This window comes from Mchenga conophoros, linkage group LG22 (genome assembly GCF_057382185.1).
Source record: "Mchenga conophoros isolate Kocher_MC1m ecotype Shallow Benthic linkage group LG22, M_conophoros_male_GT1.1, whole genome shotgun sequence".
Taxonomy (NCBI): domain Eukaryota; kingdom Metazoa; phylum Chordata; class Actinopteri; order Cichliformes; family Cichlidae; genus Mchenga; species Mchenga conophoros.
This window is the reverse complement of record NC_140546.1, coordinates 9,693,386-9,708,837: the sequence shown is the minus strand read 5'-3', so window position 1 is coordinate 9,708,837 and position 15,452 is coordinate 9,693,386. Positions and strand designations below refer to the sequence as shown.

General features: G+C 39.1%; 1 protein-coding gene across 1 annotated transcript; it reads left to right on the top strand.

Annotated features, from left to right (window-relative positions):
* The first annotated feature begins 1 nt into the window (after position 1).
* On the top strand, positions 2–14,798 carry LOC146548799 (sialin). The gene is made up of 11 exons (XM_085263440.1): positions 2–686; positions 4,945–5,098; positions 5,792–6,009; positions 6,104–6,337; positions 6,794–6,968; positions 7,268–7,386; positions 9,132–9,293; positions 9,687–9,819; positions 10,803–10,950; positions 11,142–11,232; positions 12,379–14,798. Exons 2-11 carry the CDS (start codon positions 5,014–5,016, stop codon positions 12,544–12,546), a joined length of 1,533 nt encoding a protein of 510 aa, XP_085119566.1. The 5' UTR covers positions 2–686; positions 4,945–5,013; the 3' UTR covers positions 12,547–14,798.
* The last annotated feature ends 654 nt before the right edge of the window (positions 14,799–15,452 follow it).

Sequence of the window (15,452 nt, the reverse complement as noted above, 5' to 3'; positions counted from 1 at the left end):
GAAGCTGTGTTGCCAGATTTGCGTCACGGGCATGCAGAACCTACCTACCATATTATGATTTTTCGTCAGTTAAGCAACAACCCATTATAATTGGGAAATAAAGCAAGCCGAATTTTGTGTTAGGAGCTCCTGTTTGCCATGTACTACTGGGTGCTCTAAAATCGAGTAATGGATTGCTCTGATACCGAAGGTATCGTAAAAATGTAATAATTCACTGTCGAAGTCTTTTTTCCCGGGTTTCTACACTGGCATATTCACGGTGCTCTTGAGAGATATTGTCACCCTCAGGAAGAAAAAGTCAAATTAAACTAACAAATAAATACGTGCAACTTCTCTGCTTTTTTGTGTGTAATTTAGTTTCTATATTTAAATGGCTTAGCCTCGCTGCTGCCACCCCTATCTGGCAACACAGAAAGGCGAACGCAAGCCTTCACGGAAGCGCGCTACCAGCTCAACGTCCGATTTATAAAACATATGAGCTGCAGTCATTGGATAGTCTAAAACTAGGCGTGGTTTATCCATCGATCGGCCCCTTCCCGGGGCTCACATGACTTGGGTGTAAAAACATCAGCACGGAAAGGAGTTTCTATTGTTTCGCCGGCTTCAAGATGACAAGTGTCAAGTGTTAAGCCTCCTGTGCTTCTACCTCCAATAAACCCTATGGAATAAGAGTTTATAATAACAAGGTAAGCTGATATAACAAGGTAAGCTGCTTTTGATCGATATCCGGTTAATCAGTGACACATTGTAGCTGAGCTGTTAACAAACATTTCCTGGCTAGGGCATTTAACAGCTAGTTCTAGCTTTAATTGGAAACGTTTAAGTATATTAACACTTATTTAATGTGTCTGAATGTTGATATAGAGTTACAGTTACGTTATTTAGACATATTACACCATGCTGTGGTGTGTCTCAGTGTGGGAAAGATGAGTTGATTTAGCTCCGTTTCCTAAAATATTTAATGATATTCATGTTACATCTACTGAAGGATGAACAGATGCTGTTTCTAAATATTATTTAGTTGGATTTATATTGAGTTATATATAAATAAAATAAAAAAACTCGTTAAAACGACAACAAGTTCTGTAGTAGGCGGTCCCCAAAAGTTTATGTAAATGCTTTAAGAGGTTTTATCTTTCTCTACCAGTGCTGATAATAAGACTTATTCAGCATCACGTTGGACTACACAGTCCATCACACAATAACATAAAAACAAACTTAAACTTCCAGTTATGGATGGGAAGCTGGTGGAATATAATCTGCCAAACCTCGAAGCTGTGTGGATTTACATAAAGTTATGCATATGAACATTTGAGATCTGGTTATCCGTCTTTACCTTTTCAAACCCAGTTCCCTCCAAACTAAGCAGCAGAAAAAGTCAGTGTAATAATATGTTTACTATTCCTGAAGAGGTGACATGTGCTCTGAGGATCATGATAGACTCTCACACACACACATTTGCACACACGCTCACTCGGAGTGCACGAATCACATGGTAAAGGCAATAATCTAAGTTTTGTCATACAAAACTCTTAAATGGATTAACAGAATACACATTGTGGGAGCCATCTGAGGATAACTGATAATAATCAGATTAAAGTACCTGTTTAAAGGTCATATTAATTGTGGATATTTTCTAATATTCTTATCCTGATTGGGCTCACTTTCTCTCAGGGTTATTTTTTTATTTTGTTTTAGTTCTTTTTCTGTGTGTGTGGTAACCATAAGTTTGAAAATACAAATCTGGAAAGTTCACGGTGCATTACAACAAAAAGGTGAGCCTATAAAAAAGTACAGACTTTAAGTGTCATTACTCAGTGAGAGTCTCAGGTGTTTTTCCACACAGCTGGCTATTCAAGTTCGCATACTTCTCAGAGTGACATGGCAAATTTAAAGTAAATCAAAGAGGAAAAAACTTCTTACATTTAAAAAATATTAAACTCTTTGCAGATTTAATGACTGATTATTTGCATAAATTATTGTTATTAAAGAAACATGTCAGGCTGTAGCTGGATGCAAAGTGGAAGTGGAAAACAGGGGGGGCAAAGATTAATCCAAAAACACCCACAAGGTGCTGGGGAAACACAGGAGGACGAGGAAATCACAGCACACATGACAGCAAACGCCAGAGCAAAACAGAAGAGAAAACCTGACACTATCAAAGTAAAACAGGAAACAACTGAAAGGCAGAAACAAAGCAGAGAGATGAGCAGACTCACACTGGATGTAGAGACAGTGGAAACAATGTGAGAGACTAAAATAAAACTGAAATAGAACCCAAAAAGTAATGACATTTCACCAGGACGTTCACAAAAAATGGGAACAGGATGCTCGAAGTCAAATGACCATGACATCAGAACCAAAACTGTAGGCAACAATAAATACTTTTTATTTTTTCACTGTACCTTTTTGCACCATAAACTGTAGATCTATTTTCAAAACACTGAGGGGATGACCTCAAGTTAAGGACAAATTAATGGCGATGTCTCCCTTTTTTTTCCCAAAAAAGTGGATAATCAAAAAACAACCTGGAGAAAGTAACCACTGATGGAAAACCTCTCACAAACTTATACTCTGTTAAAGTCCAGTCCAGCGTCTTTGAAGCTTTGAAATCTAGGACATGTTCATCTGAGTCACAGTTTGGGACTAAAACACACAGACTGACTGACCAGGTGAACTCCTAATCATCTCAGCCAAGTGTGCCAGCTGTGGTTCAAAGGCTTATTCACAGTGATTACAAGCGTTCATTGATGAGATAAGAGAGGCCACTGTCATGACACCAAGTTTCACTTCTTATGTGAGAACATCTTGACCTCTTTGTCTTATAAAACTCTGTAGTTAGCTTAACTACAGGGTTTCGATTGGGTCGTGTGGGTGTTTAAACACATTTAAAGTTCAGTCTCATGTGTCTAAAGGCTGCTGGATGAGCATCAGAGTCACAAAATATATGAACTTGACTCTACTGAGATGCAGAGATGATTAACTAAACTCATAATAAATGGCTCTTATTGCAGTCTACCAGACTTTCACTCTTCTACTCTGGATATTAAAAGTTTTAAGAAATCCCCCACCAAAACTCCAACAGTCTAAAATTCAAGTAAATTAAGATTTACTATGATGTGTCACATAAATAATTAAAGTCATGATATTTAGGAAGCCGTTCCCCAGAAAGAGGATGTGAGGAAGTAACAGGAATTGTTTTGGAGTTTCACTGATAGAGATAAACTTTTATTTGTAACAAAAACAGTGAGAAGGAAAACAGCTAAATCTGTGTGTTGGTCAAAAGAAAGAAAAGCAAATGCTTCATCTGTTGATCGGCTAATTGGCACAGCTCCACAATCTTCTGCAGTTTTCCTCTTATTTTGAAACGTTTTCATCATTTGTCCCGATTTTATATTTTACCTCTTCATTATGTCTTTAAACTTAACAGACAGAAACAAAATGACTTCGAAAGAGATGACGGTTTTATAAAAACGTCATCTTTTCTGCAGAGCCTTTTAAAAACTTGCTGTAAGGAGCAGGATTGAAATGCAGGAACTAAGCAGGAACTAAAAGTCACTTCAGGTCATCTTCTCTCATAACAAACATACACCAGCAAATAGATTTACCTTACCACAAAGTCAACTGTCAGTGTTTTCCATTCTGCTTTAGATCTAATCTTTATAGTCTCATTTTGCAGCTTTTCTGTGTTGTATTATCCACGATGATCCACATTTATTTCATGTTTATTTCAGACAGACTGAACATTGATTATTATGAAAATTATTATATTTATCCATGGGTCCGGATTTTTCCAGCGCATTTGAAGGATTCTTGATTAGATTGGCATCGTTAAAGTTCTTCAGCAGTTTTTGCAGCGTTGAATTACGAATTTTCCTCTCCCGTCCAACACGGTGTTTGGAACAATATTGCAATGTCAAAGAAACCTCTGCATCTGTATTTCCCAGCAGAATATTATTGTATTTAAAAACTGTCGATCTATCACTTCAACCTATTGGTGTTTTTAATGTTTTGGCTAATAGCTGTTGTGTTAATTTTCAGACATACACTGACTTTGGTAACCACGATTTAATGAAATCAATCAAACTTTATTTGTGGTTCAATTCAAAGTGCGTCACCGATGATGGACCAGCTGATAATTTAATAATATTTGTTTTGTAAAAGAGGAAGCTACAGAGAAATTAAATACAATTATAAAGAAATAAAAACAACATTTAAAAGGGTGTATAAGCACAATCGGAAGATTTAGGAAAAAAATGAAATACAATAAGAAAAATGAATTTGGAAAAAAATAAACAAATAAAATTTAACATAAATATAAAATTAAATAGATATTTAAAATTTTTTAAAAAACTTATGAACAATTTGAAAATAATTAAGGAACAAATATAAAATGATATATTATATTACATTAGAATAACTCCCTCCATTACATCCAACTAATATCAATTAAAGATAATTGATATTAATTATTAATTGTCTCTCTTAATATGTCTGTATTTTCTAACTCTTAATCTGATCTTTGGTCACACAAAACCTGTTTAAAACCACGTTTGTACCTGTGAAAACAGATGTGTGTCAGCCTGAGGTTGTGGGTTGTGTTCTCAGTTCCCAAAAAGCTTAAATTTATAACAAAGAGCAGCTGAAATAACAGCAACAATAACTGCTGTATTAGTGTGAACGCTCTCTGAGCTTCATCGTCAGCATCATCATCTCCATCAGAGCCAATTCGGGCATCAGTAACTTAATGAGTTCAGACATGTGGAAGTATTTTGGAAGTGGAAGAGCCACTCTGTGTGTGTTTGTGTGTGTGTGTGCGAGCGTGTGTGGGTCAGCATGTTACAGTGTCCAAACCTGCTGCCTGTCAGCACGCCATGGCATTTGTCATGTGTTTGTCCCACATCCTCTTTGTTGTGGTTTAATAAGTTGATCTTGCCTTTGCAGACGTCCCGGGCACCATGGTTCACTGACATCGACACAGACTGAATATTTTCCTGGATCCAGCCGCCTGCCATGCCGCCACCCGATGGCTGCTCCATCAACTCAGCCGCTTCCGATGAGAGTGAGGACACCGAACCTCTCATCGGGAGTGATGAAAGTGAGGAAAACATTTTTTTACATGTTAATCTTTACCAGAAATATTGAATCTGCTTTGAAAAAATAAGCTGAACATGCAGCAGGTTGAGCTTTTGGTATCACTGAAGTGTTTGGATCTAATTTTGAACATGACTACAAAAGTGAAGCTGTTACTTTTGTTGTTTTGTAGCGATGGTTTTCAGTTCTTCAGTGCACACATCAGCATTAAAGATCACCTGTCATATAAGACCTCAATGAGGCAGCAGACATGGAATCACATGCCGCTGTAAAGATATAAACGATCTTGGTGATGCTTAGAGGCCAGGTTTTTTGGCTTGTTACGGGGAAAATCTGCAATGTTTAAAGAGAAATGTTTGTTATAAGGTCAAGAAAATTATTTATCTATTCAGCTTATTTACAAAGCCTTCAAAGTTTACCCAAAATGCTCTTTGTGGATTTTTTTGTTATGTTTTTTTCTCCAGTGAATGATCAAAAAACAGAAACTCCAGGGTACTAGTACTGATGACTGGAAGCAATATCATGCTTTCACATTGTGGTGTGAGTATGGAAGCAGCTCTTCTAGGGCGGTATCTGAAAGTAGTGCCTGTATTTGAAGTGGCTCAAACGTGCGTGGGAAAATTACCTAAAAGAGGCGATCTGCCAAATTTAAGCCTCTTTAAAAAAATACACTATTTATTTCTCTGTGTGTGATCAGTTCCTCCTCGGTGCTGCTCGGCCCGCTTCAACCTCGCCTTCCTGATGTTCCTCGGCTTCACTGTGGTCTACGGTCTCCGTGTCAACCTCAGCGTCGCCATGGTAGCCATGGTGAACAGCACCGACCCAGATCCAGACGGAAACCACTCCGTCACCAACGCCTGTCCACCACCATCAGGACACGAGAACACTAGCAATAATTTCCAGCAGCCTGCCGGGGTAACGCCGCAAGAGCATTGAAAGAGCCGCCATCAAGATCTCTCCTCGCGCTTTATTTTCTGTGACGCCTCCTCTCTGTGACCTCTTTCCCCAGGTCCCTCACTACAACTGGGACTCTGAGACTCAGGGCTGGCTGCTCGGGGCTTTCTTCTTCGGCTACCTGTGCACGCAGATCCCGGGCGGCTACCTGGCCGGTCACTACGGGGGGAAGTTTTTCCTGGGTTTGGGTGTGCTGGGCACGGCTGCCCTCACTCTGCTCACCCCTCTCGCTGCCAAATGGGGGTCGTACTGGCTGTTTGCACTGCGAGCTCTGGAGGGCTTCGGAGAGGTACGACAGGGGGGAGACCAGACATGTTTTTCTTTATTTCTTTGACAGGTTCGTTTAAGCTCTGAACACCCATCTGTGGTAACCGTATTTATACTAAGATGGATTGATTAAATAAATAAATTATTACTTGAACAAAAATCTTTGAAAGGTAAGAAAATAATAGGAAAACTCAAGATCTCAGAGAATAAAAATCCAAATGAGGGGTTTAATAAGTTGTGGTATGAGGAGTCCTGCGTCTGCTCCTATCGGTGATACAGGCCTCGCTCTGCCAGCGTGATCAGCTGTGAATGACTGCCAAAAATGTAATGAGAAGAAAAACCATTGGTACACTTTTTGGTTTAACCTTTTTACACCTACATCAAGAATGACTCCAGGTGCTTGTAGTTGCCAACGTAAAAAGCTTCTATAACAGTGGTCAGATTATTTTCTTTACATTGTCTCTGTGTGCATCTCTAGGGTGTGACGTACCCGGCTATGATGGCGATATGGGCTAGGTGGGCTCCTCCTCTGGAGCGCTCTCGCCTGATAGCCATGTCGGCATCTGGGGGCAGCTTTGGCGCCTTTGTGGCCCTGCCGCTCACTGGCTACATCTGCCAGATGCTGGGCTGGCCCACTGTCTTCTACATCTGTGGTGAGGGGAACACACACTGGTGCCACCACAAGCCATTTTTTTACTACATCTGAACAACAAAAAACTGTTTAGAGCAATTTGTGTATTATTGAGGCTACACAGAAGTCTTGTTTTAATGTACAGTGATGCCAGTCTATCTTTGGTACACACAATTTTACATTTTAGCTTATTCCTCTTTGGTTTATGACAACAGTAACATTACTTTTCCTCTGACTTGGCCTTGAAGACAATCACTGTTTAGCTCTTTGCTTTCACTGCCAAATCTGCTGATTCTTTCAATCATTCACCTCCTCTTCCAGGCGGTGCTGGTTGCCTCTGGGCAGTCTTTTGGTTTATCTTTGTGTCAGATGACCCTCGCAACCATCGCCGAATCAGCAAAGAGGAGCGAGATTACATAATTAAAACCGTGGGACCACAGGTACAAGTGAAACATTAACAGATATTTATTTACATTGATCCTCGTGTGTGTCTCTGTCAGGGAACCCTGTTATAATCTGACCAAGCAAATCCTTCGTATCTTTTATACTCCTTATATTTATCTGGAGCTATTTGTGTAAATCTATTTTATACATAAAGTTTCAGACTCCATGCGACTGTTGTTTTTGTTTGTTTTGTTGGTCCTCATCTGCTTTTTTATTATTTTGTGCTCTATATAGGGTCCTTGCTTTGAGAAGCACTGCTCTGTGACCCCGTATAAGGAAACTCCTGCAGATTCACAGGCAACACATGACCTCAGTCCTGCCTTTTAGTTGTTAGATTAACTGGGCATCTTTAGTAAATACCAACAGCAGTTTTTTTTTTTTTTTAACCCCAAAAAGAGATTTGAAAACATTTGCAAATGTTTTTTGTGGTAGTGTATATACAAATGACATTGCTTTCCGTTGCTGTTCAAAATTGTCCCTCACCTGCTCCTATGTTGTGTATTCTTTTCTACCTGCAGTGAAGAGTGACTCATCACTTCCTTTATCTGACTTCCTGTTTCCATTTCTCTTACTGCTCTGCCTTTTCTTACTCTCTCTTCCCCGCAGCTGACCTTTTGTCTCAGTTGGTTTTACATCCAAATATATTTTCGATCCAAATATATTATAGTTTGATCTTCTTCAATAGGTTTCGTTTCAGTTTAGATTTTATTGTTTGAAAAGGTTTCGGAGGAGGGGGAGGGGGAATCGCACTGATGGACAAGTATTGTGGTGAACTTGGTTTTAAGGGCTTAACAAGTTCAGATTTGGTTTTAAAGTACAAACAACTGCAGACAAACCGTCACATAGACATTCAGGTGTTGGTGAAAAATAAATCCCTCTCAGCTCAGTTTGACCAAACTAATAAATATAGATTAAACTAATAAAGATTGAAATCAAAGACATTTTCTGCATATTTTTATGCTGTTTTGTACAGTTTTTGAGGGGGTGGTTTGGTTTTTTACCCCTCAGCCATAAAAGGCTCATGGAGTATGGTCATCATTGTCCACGGACAGGTGACGTGGACACCCAAGTCTCCACGGGTGTATCTGCTAAGAATGTAGACCTCAAGGTTTGAGGTCAGAGGTCAGGTTTTCTGAAAATCGTCTGAGTGTGATAATTCTAGAAGGAAGTCACCTAGGATTTTGAAATTGATGACATAAGTCTATCTACTAGGAGGCTGAGGGGGACCACTATCTGTCACCAGTATGTCACTAGTTTTTTTTACCTATAATAACTTAAAACAGAACATCCTTCTTAACCCTACAGATGTTCTGTCTATGATTATGTTTTTATTGCTGCAGAGTAGAATCCAGCATTAGTTATTTTGGCAGATGATAAATGAAAATTGAAAAAGTAAGCAGAAACACTCTTCAGGCATGTTATGAGTGTTGATGTTGCATGGTTTGTCCACCAGAAGACACCCATTTGCAACAATGGGAACATCATAAATGCAGCCAGCTGATCCAACCTGAGCGTAAACAAGTAAATAAACTTCTGCTCAAACTTCGGGTAAATCTGTTTGTGTTTCATATGTCTGAAATGAAAAAGTATTGGCTGACATACTGGCTTTTAAATCGTCAAATATCTGCATCAGTATTGGTCTGAAAAACCCTATATCAGTCAGATTCTACTGCAAAGTTCTTAAATTGTATTATTTCAGTACATTGTTATGATTTTTCTCTAACCTGAACCGATGCTTCAGGGTACAGGTCATGGCTGGTCCTTGCCTTTGCTGCACATGGCGCTGTCTGTCCAACTGTGGGCCATCATCGTCACCCAGATGTGCTCGAACTGGGCCTACTACACCCTGCTCACATCCCTGCCCACCTACATGGACGTCATCCTGCATTTCGACCTGCAGTCGGTGAGATTTCCCTTCACTTGTTTCATGTTTACCGAAGCGCTTCAGATGTTTGAGATCAGAGTAGAGACACATGAGACTCACCCAAGTAAAACTTGGATGTGAAATTTCAGTTTTAATGTTATGATACAAGGACTTTGTTCTATCTTTGACCTCTGCTTCTTTTTTCTCTTAATTGTAAAAAAAAAAAGTAAAAAATAGAAGAATTGAAACACTGTTGGATAGTAAACGTGTAGCTTTATCCAAAAATGTGGAGATGTCAGAGAGGAAATCAAGTGAAAGTCCCAAAATCTGAAACTACAGCATCAGCTCTACACTTTCCTGATGTCAGTGTTTATATTTCTGTATTTTTGTGTTGGGACAAAGTCTGAACATCTGTCTGTGTGTCTGTATCAGAACGGCTTCCTGTCCTCTCTGCCGTACCTGGGCAGCTGGTTGATGGCGTGGCTGTCTGGAGTCATGGCGGACGCCCTCATCGAGCGGCGAGTGTTCAGCGTCACTGTCGTTCGCAAAATCTTCACGTTTGTAGGTAAATAAAACTTGAGTGCTCATTTCATCTGTGTGCAGGCTTACATACATATAGGTGTTTGCATACTCAGAAGGTAAAGCAGGAAGTTAGTCTCTCAGGTTAAAGTCTTGACTTTTAAGAGAGTGTTACATCCACTTGTAAAGAATTGTGTGAATTTTCTGGCCCCGCCTGGTTAGAAAGGAGTCAGGATTCCTGCGCTGCTGGTTTAACCTTGATATGAAAACACTGTCACAAAAGGTTGTCCTCTGTCTTCATGCTGGATTCCTGCTATGATGACTCATGAAATCCTCCTAGAATGTAGGATGCAGCTGAATTCACAAAGAGCAGAAAGCCTTAGAGTCAGCAGCAGCAGTCAGCTGATTTGGGAGTTATTTTGAGACTAATAAGTTTGCTGGATCTTAGTGTTCCTCTGCCAGCAAAATCCCACTTTAAGCCAAGGCATTGGAATTACAAACATCCAGAAAGAATGAAAAACACGGCACAAACTAAACTCTGCTCATTTGCAACACTTCGACAAATATTTTACTACAGAGATCATTTTATGTGATTCGTCTCTGGGTCCCTCCCCGAGATGAAAAACTGTGTTCATCAAAGCTTCGTCTGCAGTTTTTACATGTGACACAGGAACAGTTGCTGTTCAACACAAACAAATGCAGATTAAAGTTTGAGTGACTTAATGAAGCAACGCTGCCCCCGTGTGGTTTAGTTTGCATTTGTTGTTGTGAAGCGATAGTATGAGGCCTGCAGGACTCCAGGTGACTGTGATTATAATGTACTTGTTTTTTAATGCGTGTGTGTATGCTGTGGTTTTACTGGTCTGGGATGAATGTGGCCCATGCACTGAAGTGAATTTCCTCCCAGTAAAACCAACACTTCACTCAGAATTTGGACATGAGTAGATCAGATTCTCCCATATAGAGAGAAACTGACCCGGTGCTGTTTTATTTTTTTCCTGTTCCAACGGCTGTCTCTTCTCTCCGCAGGTCTGTTTCTGCCCTCGGTTTTCCTCGTGGCTGTGGTTTACGCCGGCTGCGACCACATCCTCATCGTCACCTTCCTCACACTGTCAATGACAACGGGAGGGTTCAGTGCCGCCGGAGTCTTCATCAACCAGATAGACATCGCTCCTCGGTGGGTGTCGTCGTCCAAACAGCTGATTAAGTTTTTACTGCTTAACAGTTTAAACCCCGAAAACGTGAAACACATAAAAGCTGCAAATCACTTAAGTGAACTATACATTGATAATCGGAGTCCACAGATCTAATGAAGACTTGGATAAATGAAACTGTGACAAACAGGTACTTTGTTTCCTGCTCCTGCAGGTATGCAGGATTCCTGCTGGGAATCACCAACACCTTCGGGACTATCCCGGGGGTCGTGGCGCCGATCGTAACGGGATACTTTACTGAAGATGTGAGTATAAAGGCTAAATTCATCATCTCACCAGAGCACAAAGTCTTCTTAAGTAGGGTTAAGCTATTTTGTGTCTTCCTAACGTGAGGAAACCTTTCATAGCAGAAGCTGATATGCCAAAGTAAAAAAAATAAAACCCAACCCTAACCTGTTTTGACCTGTGCCCTGAACTACAAAGCGAGGTCACTATACGGAGGACTTATTTATGCTATCTGGATTCATTTATCCTAACTATGGCAATCAGGATAAACAAAGGTGGTTATCATCTCGCTAAACCCAGGGTTTATCAACCTAGCTATGAAAAAATTCACATTAAAGGGTTGACGTTGGCGGCATCTGACCAATCACAAACATGGACAGTGATAATTTTACAAATAAGGATAAAACTTTATTACAGAACATGAAGGAGTTAAACATGTAAAACAGACTTGCATCACTAAAACGGATGCAGACATATCAGCAAAGTATTAAAAGTACAATATGAATCTCTGTGCAATACTGTATTAATAAAGTTCAGGGAAAGCTGGCAAAAATGCAGACTCTGTGAGGTAACATATCGAGCAGTATCACAGCTCTTTCTCAGACTGTTAACACCTGGTGGTGTAAACGTTCTGAGAGCAGTGAGTAAATACAAAAGCATAGACTTCTTACAAATTAATATAAAGTCCAAATTTACAAATAGTTGCCCTTTTTATCTATCATATATAATATAAAAAAATAAAATTGTTATGAAGTTTAAAACCAATACACAGAGCTGTTTTCTAAGGACTGGTTGATCTTTTTGTCTCAAACATAACCTGCTCCAGGTCTACAGCATAAAAATCATGTACCTCTGTGTGACTAAAAACCCAGGTTTAATCATGAAGTTATCGAGATAAGCCCATAATCCTGCTTTAGTGCTCTGGTGGATGTTAGGAGGGTTAAAGTCGGGCTGATGTTGCTGGACGTTTGAGTTCTCAGGTTAATGGCTGCAGTGTACGTGTGAAAACAACAGAAATAGGAATGATAATAAAATCATATCTTCATATTTTTATTTCTTCAAGGTGGAAAATACACAGAAGGCATCATAAAATAGTTGAAAGCAGCAATAATTCACTGTCAGATTCACAGTGTTTAACATTCATCGTCCTCTCCTCTGGTTGGCAGCGCACTCTGGCCGGCTGGGCAAAAGTCTTCTGGGTTGCCGCTGGGATCAACGCGGGCGGTGCCGTCATTTACACGTTTCTTGGCAGCAGCAAGCTCCAACCATGGGCCCTCACTGAGGAGGAGCGAGCTGAAGCTGAGAGGAAGAGGAACAGGTCCATCTCACATTAAAGCAGAAATATGCATCAGCAGCAGAGCCTTTACTCAGGCTTTAAAGACACATATACGGTTAGCTAGTTTTACACAGTTTTCCGATTTTAGAGGAATGTGTCTGGAGGTTTAATCTGTAAATTCAGGTATAAATTAAGGGACTTCATGCAGTATTCACACTTCATGAACCAATAATGACTTCAGAGCTACAATATGCTCTTCTTGTTTACGAGGTGAGCTGATAGACTTATTTTTACGGTAATTCCAGCAACTATATTACAGCTTATGGAGCATTTAAAATTTCCTGTTAGGCACATTTTTAACCCTTTAAATTTGCTGGGAGGTGAAATTTCAAGGGTTAGAATGTTATCACTACTTTTAAGAAAAGATTAGTTTTGGTGCAGATGACATATTTGAACACGTGCTGCCTTTTAATAATCAGGAAACACGTTTACTCTTGTTGATAAAGTTTTAATCGTTTGTATGTGAGTTTTGTTTAAAATTTTCCGGGTGATTTTGTTTCTTTGCACCTGTTTGATACTTACGACACTTCAGGTGAGACCAAAACATATCACTTTTTTTTAAAGTTATTTTGGTTTTTCTTTTAATTTTACCTTGAACAAGGTACAGTTTGGAACAAAATGCATATTTTGCACAACAGGAGGGTCACTCCACATAAAATATACATATCTGGGGGGAAAAAACCACCATCAGGTGATTTTTCTTTAAAGTAAAATAACTTTTATACATTTAATGAAGCTTTGAATCTTCATGCTGTGAATATTTTCTGGGTTACAGGCCATCAGAGTACACAGGGATGTGTTAAAATTTTGGGCTACTTTTTAAGTCACTTAATTTTTTTTTCCAGCATTTTTTAGCCTTTTTAACCTACATACAGGATATATCCACATTTTTCAGGATCGGTGTCATGGGTTATATCATAGCTCAATAGGAAACAACAATTTAATATCTTTGATGTAGAGGAACAAGAATGATCACTGGATGTTTGACCTGTTTTCTTATAATTCAATGGAGATATCTGCATTTTGGGTATACTTTCAAGCACCATATGACCATGTTTTACGGGAGGCTGATCTAAACAAATTATATTTCATGAAAGTTCTTATTTTTTCCCACATTTTGATACCAGCATCATCTTCTAGCTCAGATTTCTTCTGTGTTAAAAGAGAGAAACAACGTCTTGCTCTTTGTAGTTGTTTTGACATGCGCAAGTTTGGGTCCTGAAGAATGTTTTTAAAGGTAAAACTGAAAGCTTTGCCTCCAGCTCAGCTCTTTCTTCACCACAACAGTCATGTTCAAAGTCCATCTCACCAATCTGTCAGCCCACCTAACCCTCCACCGTCCCATCACTCATGGATAAAATCCTCCCTCGCCTGGGGACTCCTCTCTCCTCCCACTCAGAGTTAAAGATCCTCCGTTTTCAAGCAGGGAACCACAGCCTCAAACTCTCATCCTGGTTATTTCACCTTTCCTGTTCAGTTTCTGTCAGTTTCCTTTGGGATGAGACTGCTTCAGACAGGAACATCGAGCTGCTGTGAAGCTGCCTTCAGTGCGGCTTCCTCGTCATCTCAAAATTATCCAAATCTTAACCCACCCTGTGTACTTTGGGAGCCTGTAACTCAAAAAATACTCACAGTATTATAATAAAATTTTGCATGGTTTCATTAAAGATATGAAAGTTATTGGACATAAAAATCAGCTGATTTTGAGGGGCTCAGGTGGGAGACACTGACTGATTTTTCATGAAGTGATCCTCTTATTAGTTTGTCGCACAGCTTCGTCTTTGACTGCTTTGTTTGCAGTTTTCTGACCACTTCTACAGACTGTTTATTAGGACCAACAGAAGCACTTTTCAATGACATGAATACTCAGGATGTTTTATTCTGATAAGAGTGCCAAAGACACGTGAAACCTTACATTTTAGATTGGAGTTTCTTCACTTGTTTTTAAGACTTAAAGCACCTTTGGGTGCTAGCATTTGCAGTGTTTGTAATCATATGGGTTTGCTTCAACAGTAAGAAGCTTCCTTTTATAAACTACAGTAATTATTGTTTCTATATGATCTAGGAAATACCATCATGCAGTTTTTCAAAGAGCACTGTGATTGTAAAGATGTGATGATTTATTCACCTCCTCTGTGCTTTAAAAATGTGTGATGTCATGAAAATGTGTGCTTTTATTTTGAAAATAATTTTGTTTTTACTTGGATTACCTGAAAATTAAAGTGAGTGGCATGTAACCCTCGTAATGTCCTCCCATACTCCTTCTGTCCTCTGATTTGACTGTTATGTAAAACATATGGTATAAATTGTCAATCAGTTCTGTGTTACAACTTTAGTCTTCGGTCCAGTGCATTACAACAAAATTTTCTCTTCATTTTGGAATTTAGGGCCTAATTTCCATAAACGTATATATCATATTTTTGAGTGAAAATTAAATAAAACATTGAATTATTTTGACTATTTAAATTATCACAGAGTAGTATATATCAAAATTTAGTGAGGATGCTGTTTTTGAATCATTTGATAATCACACCTGTTGTCCTCTGGGGTCAAAATTTATCGTGTCTGGTTTGATTGTTACGAAAAGAATATAAAGTGGATACGTCATTCAATTCTGTTACACTTCCAATTACAGCTTCATTCAAACACATTAACACAATTTCTTTATTCCATTTGAAGCTCAAGGCCAATAAGACCTCATTCACCATACTGCTTTCAAACATCTTTGATCTTGGATCATTGATGTGTGGGGTCAAACAATGGTCATAACAACAACAATAAAACAGGCAGCACAATGAGGAGGCAGGGGTTCTACATTCAATTCAATTTTGTTTATAAAGCACCAAATCACAACAACAGTCACCTCAAGGCGCTTTATATTGTAAGATAGACCCTACAATAATA

Coding starts and splice junctions, on each gene's coding strand:
- LOC146548799 (XM_085263440.1), top strand. CDS start 5,014: ATGCCGCCACCCGATGGCTGCTCCATCAACTCAGCCGCTTCCGATGAG. Junction 7,387..9,131: donor TTAAAACCGTGGGACCACAG/GTACAAGTGAAA, acceptor CCGATGCTTCAG/GGTACAGGTCATGGCTGGTC. Junction 10,951..11,141: donor CAGATAGACATCGCTCCTCG/GTGGGTGTCGTC, acceptor CTGCTCCTGCAG/GTATGCAGGATTCCTGCTGG.